Here is a 2,199-nt window from a genome sequence, read left to right as displayed (position 1 = left end):
ATATATAGAATCTACAAATGCATCTATTGCATAATGTGGTGTATACGTACACCAAGATTCACACACAAGACTAGAAGTTAAATAATATATTCTACGAAGAATTGCAACTTACCGCGGCAAAGCTGTCATGCATGGTGCTTGCACCTGTTGGTTCTACGCCAATGATTTGGCACTCCGGCCACACCTGCAATTGGAACAGTAGAACATGTGGTATGTTATTGAAAAACGTAGGCAATTAAATGTATAATAATGCGATTTTGACGTCAGATAGAATTTCGCTTGCCTTGCACGGAAAAACTTTAAGAGTCACTGTTATAGTGGCTAGTATTGATTGTTAGAAGGTATCCGCTCAGCCAAGGGCATTGGATTTGATACGTAGATATGCGTATACGCCATTCAGGTCAACACATTGCACAAAGTGGTTCTCAAAGTGGAACAGCGCTAAGCAGAAATATGCGCAAAAATGTGATATGTCTGCTTAAAAGAAGATAGTATAGAGTTGCAAGTATTCTTTAGAATTTTGCTCACCTGTTTGACCGCCGCAGCAAATCCGCCGCAGAGACCACCGCCACCAATTGGCAATAACATCGCGTCTAATTTTGGGACCTGCGTTGTGAGCTCTAATCCAGCAGTAGCAGTGCCTGGGATAATTCGACACGAAATGTTTGCCAATAAACAAACAAGCGAATGGATACTAATAAGCCCTTTCTACATAAGCTAGTAGATATATAAATATAAATATAAATATATATATATATATATGTATATGTATAAGTATATATATATATATATATATATATATATATATATATATATATACATATATACATAATACTACCTACATACCTACATACACACGAACACTATATATATATATATATATATAACACACACACATGTATATATATATATATATGTGTGTGTGTGCTATAAGTATACAATATAGATATATATATATATATATATATGTATTTATATATATATATATATATATACAATATATATATAAATATATAAATATATATATATATATATATACATATATATGTATAAATATCATGTATCCCATGTGCCGGTACACGACTCCTTTGCAGCAAGTGTGTTCATGATATTGTATTGTTCACTTGTATGCTGCCTCTGCCCTATCAACCAGTGTGCATATTCATGCTTCTAGGTTTTGACTTCAAGCATATGTTGTACTGTCAAAGATACACGCATAAATTTTAGCTCATTTGGGGTTCTAGGGTTTTAGGGATTTAGGGTGTAGGGTTTAAGTCTTAAAATCACATGTATCAGCACAGCAGTCTCAGTGAATTTGAGTCCCTTCGAAACTCGCGGTCAATCCAGCGGGAGCGTAGGAACAGTTTCGAGCTATACTTAACGATATGAGGTTATGATTACACTTGCATATCACAGAAAGCAGAAATCAACGAGATGGCACGCCTGTATATTTGGCAGCTAACATTTACATTGCATACGAGAAGCACAATACATACCCGATGGCCACATACGACCGAACTGCCTAGGTTTATGTTTATATATACAGACACACGGGCATATATATAATCACACCACCAAAATGAATTTGTTCAGCGGGCCATAGAAGATATTTGCAATGGCTAACCACACAGTCGAATATTATCGATACGACACACATACTGACCTTGCATAGTGTATACGCTATCGAAAGGGTGTACGAAGGTGCGTCCCTCCTCTTCCGCTATCCTCTGTGCCGTGGGAAACAGTAGCTTAGGATCGTCAACCAGTACCAATTCAGCACCGTGTTGCGCCGCTAAATCTGAGGATCAACAGGCATTTGTTATGAGGTTTGTCGAGACCATCTAGACTTTTCTTGTCTCTATAGGGAAATATAAACATGGGGATCTACATTATATAAACACGTTCATATGCTCATAAAAATTTGATCTACACTCATATGCAGCATATATTCATCTACAAAATGTCGTAATACTAAACGCCAGTGTTTATTCGAACCGCACTGAGCCGATACAAATGAATGTCAAGAACTATGGCTGTCAATTACTTTAGGCATTGTCGCCGGCATTGCAACAAGTCAATACGTACCTGTGCATACACATATACATCCACATACACATTCGAGATCGAAGCACATACACTTTAACACACACACATACTTATATATGTTTATACACACACACACACACACATATATATATA

At 36.6% G+C, this 2,199-nt stretch overlaps 1 protein-coding gene across 1 annotated transcript in view; it reads right to left on the bottom strand.

Annotated features, from left to right (window-relative positions):
- SARC_01293 (hypothetical protein) overlaps positions 1–1,878 on the bottom strand; it is a gene marked incomplete at its 5' end in the record, with an annotated part of 5,241 nt that extends 3,363 nt beyond the window's left edge. Inside the window, 4 exons of the mRNA XM_014304997.1 lie at positions 113–184; positions 529–641; positions 1,664–1,798; positions 1,839–1,878. Coding sequence (XP_014160472.1) covers positions 113–184; positions 529–641; positions 1,664–1,798; positions 1,839–1,878 — 360 coding nt within the window. The remainder of the gene's footprint in view (positions 1–112; positions 185–528; positions 642–1,663; positions 1,799–1,838) is intronic.
- Positions 1,879–2,199: the final 321 nt, after the last annotated feature.

This window comes from Sphaeroforma arctica, assembly GCF_001186125.1.
Source record: "Sphaeroforma arctica JP610 unplaced genomic scaffold supercont1.50, whole genome shotgun sequence".
Lineage (NCBI taxonomy): Eukaryota > Ichthyosporea > Ichthyophonida > Sphaeroforma > Sphaeroforma arctica.
This window is presented reverse-complemented; position numbering and strand designations above follow the sequence as displayed.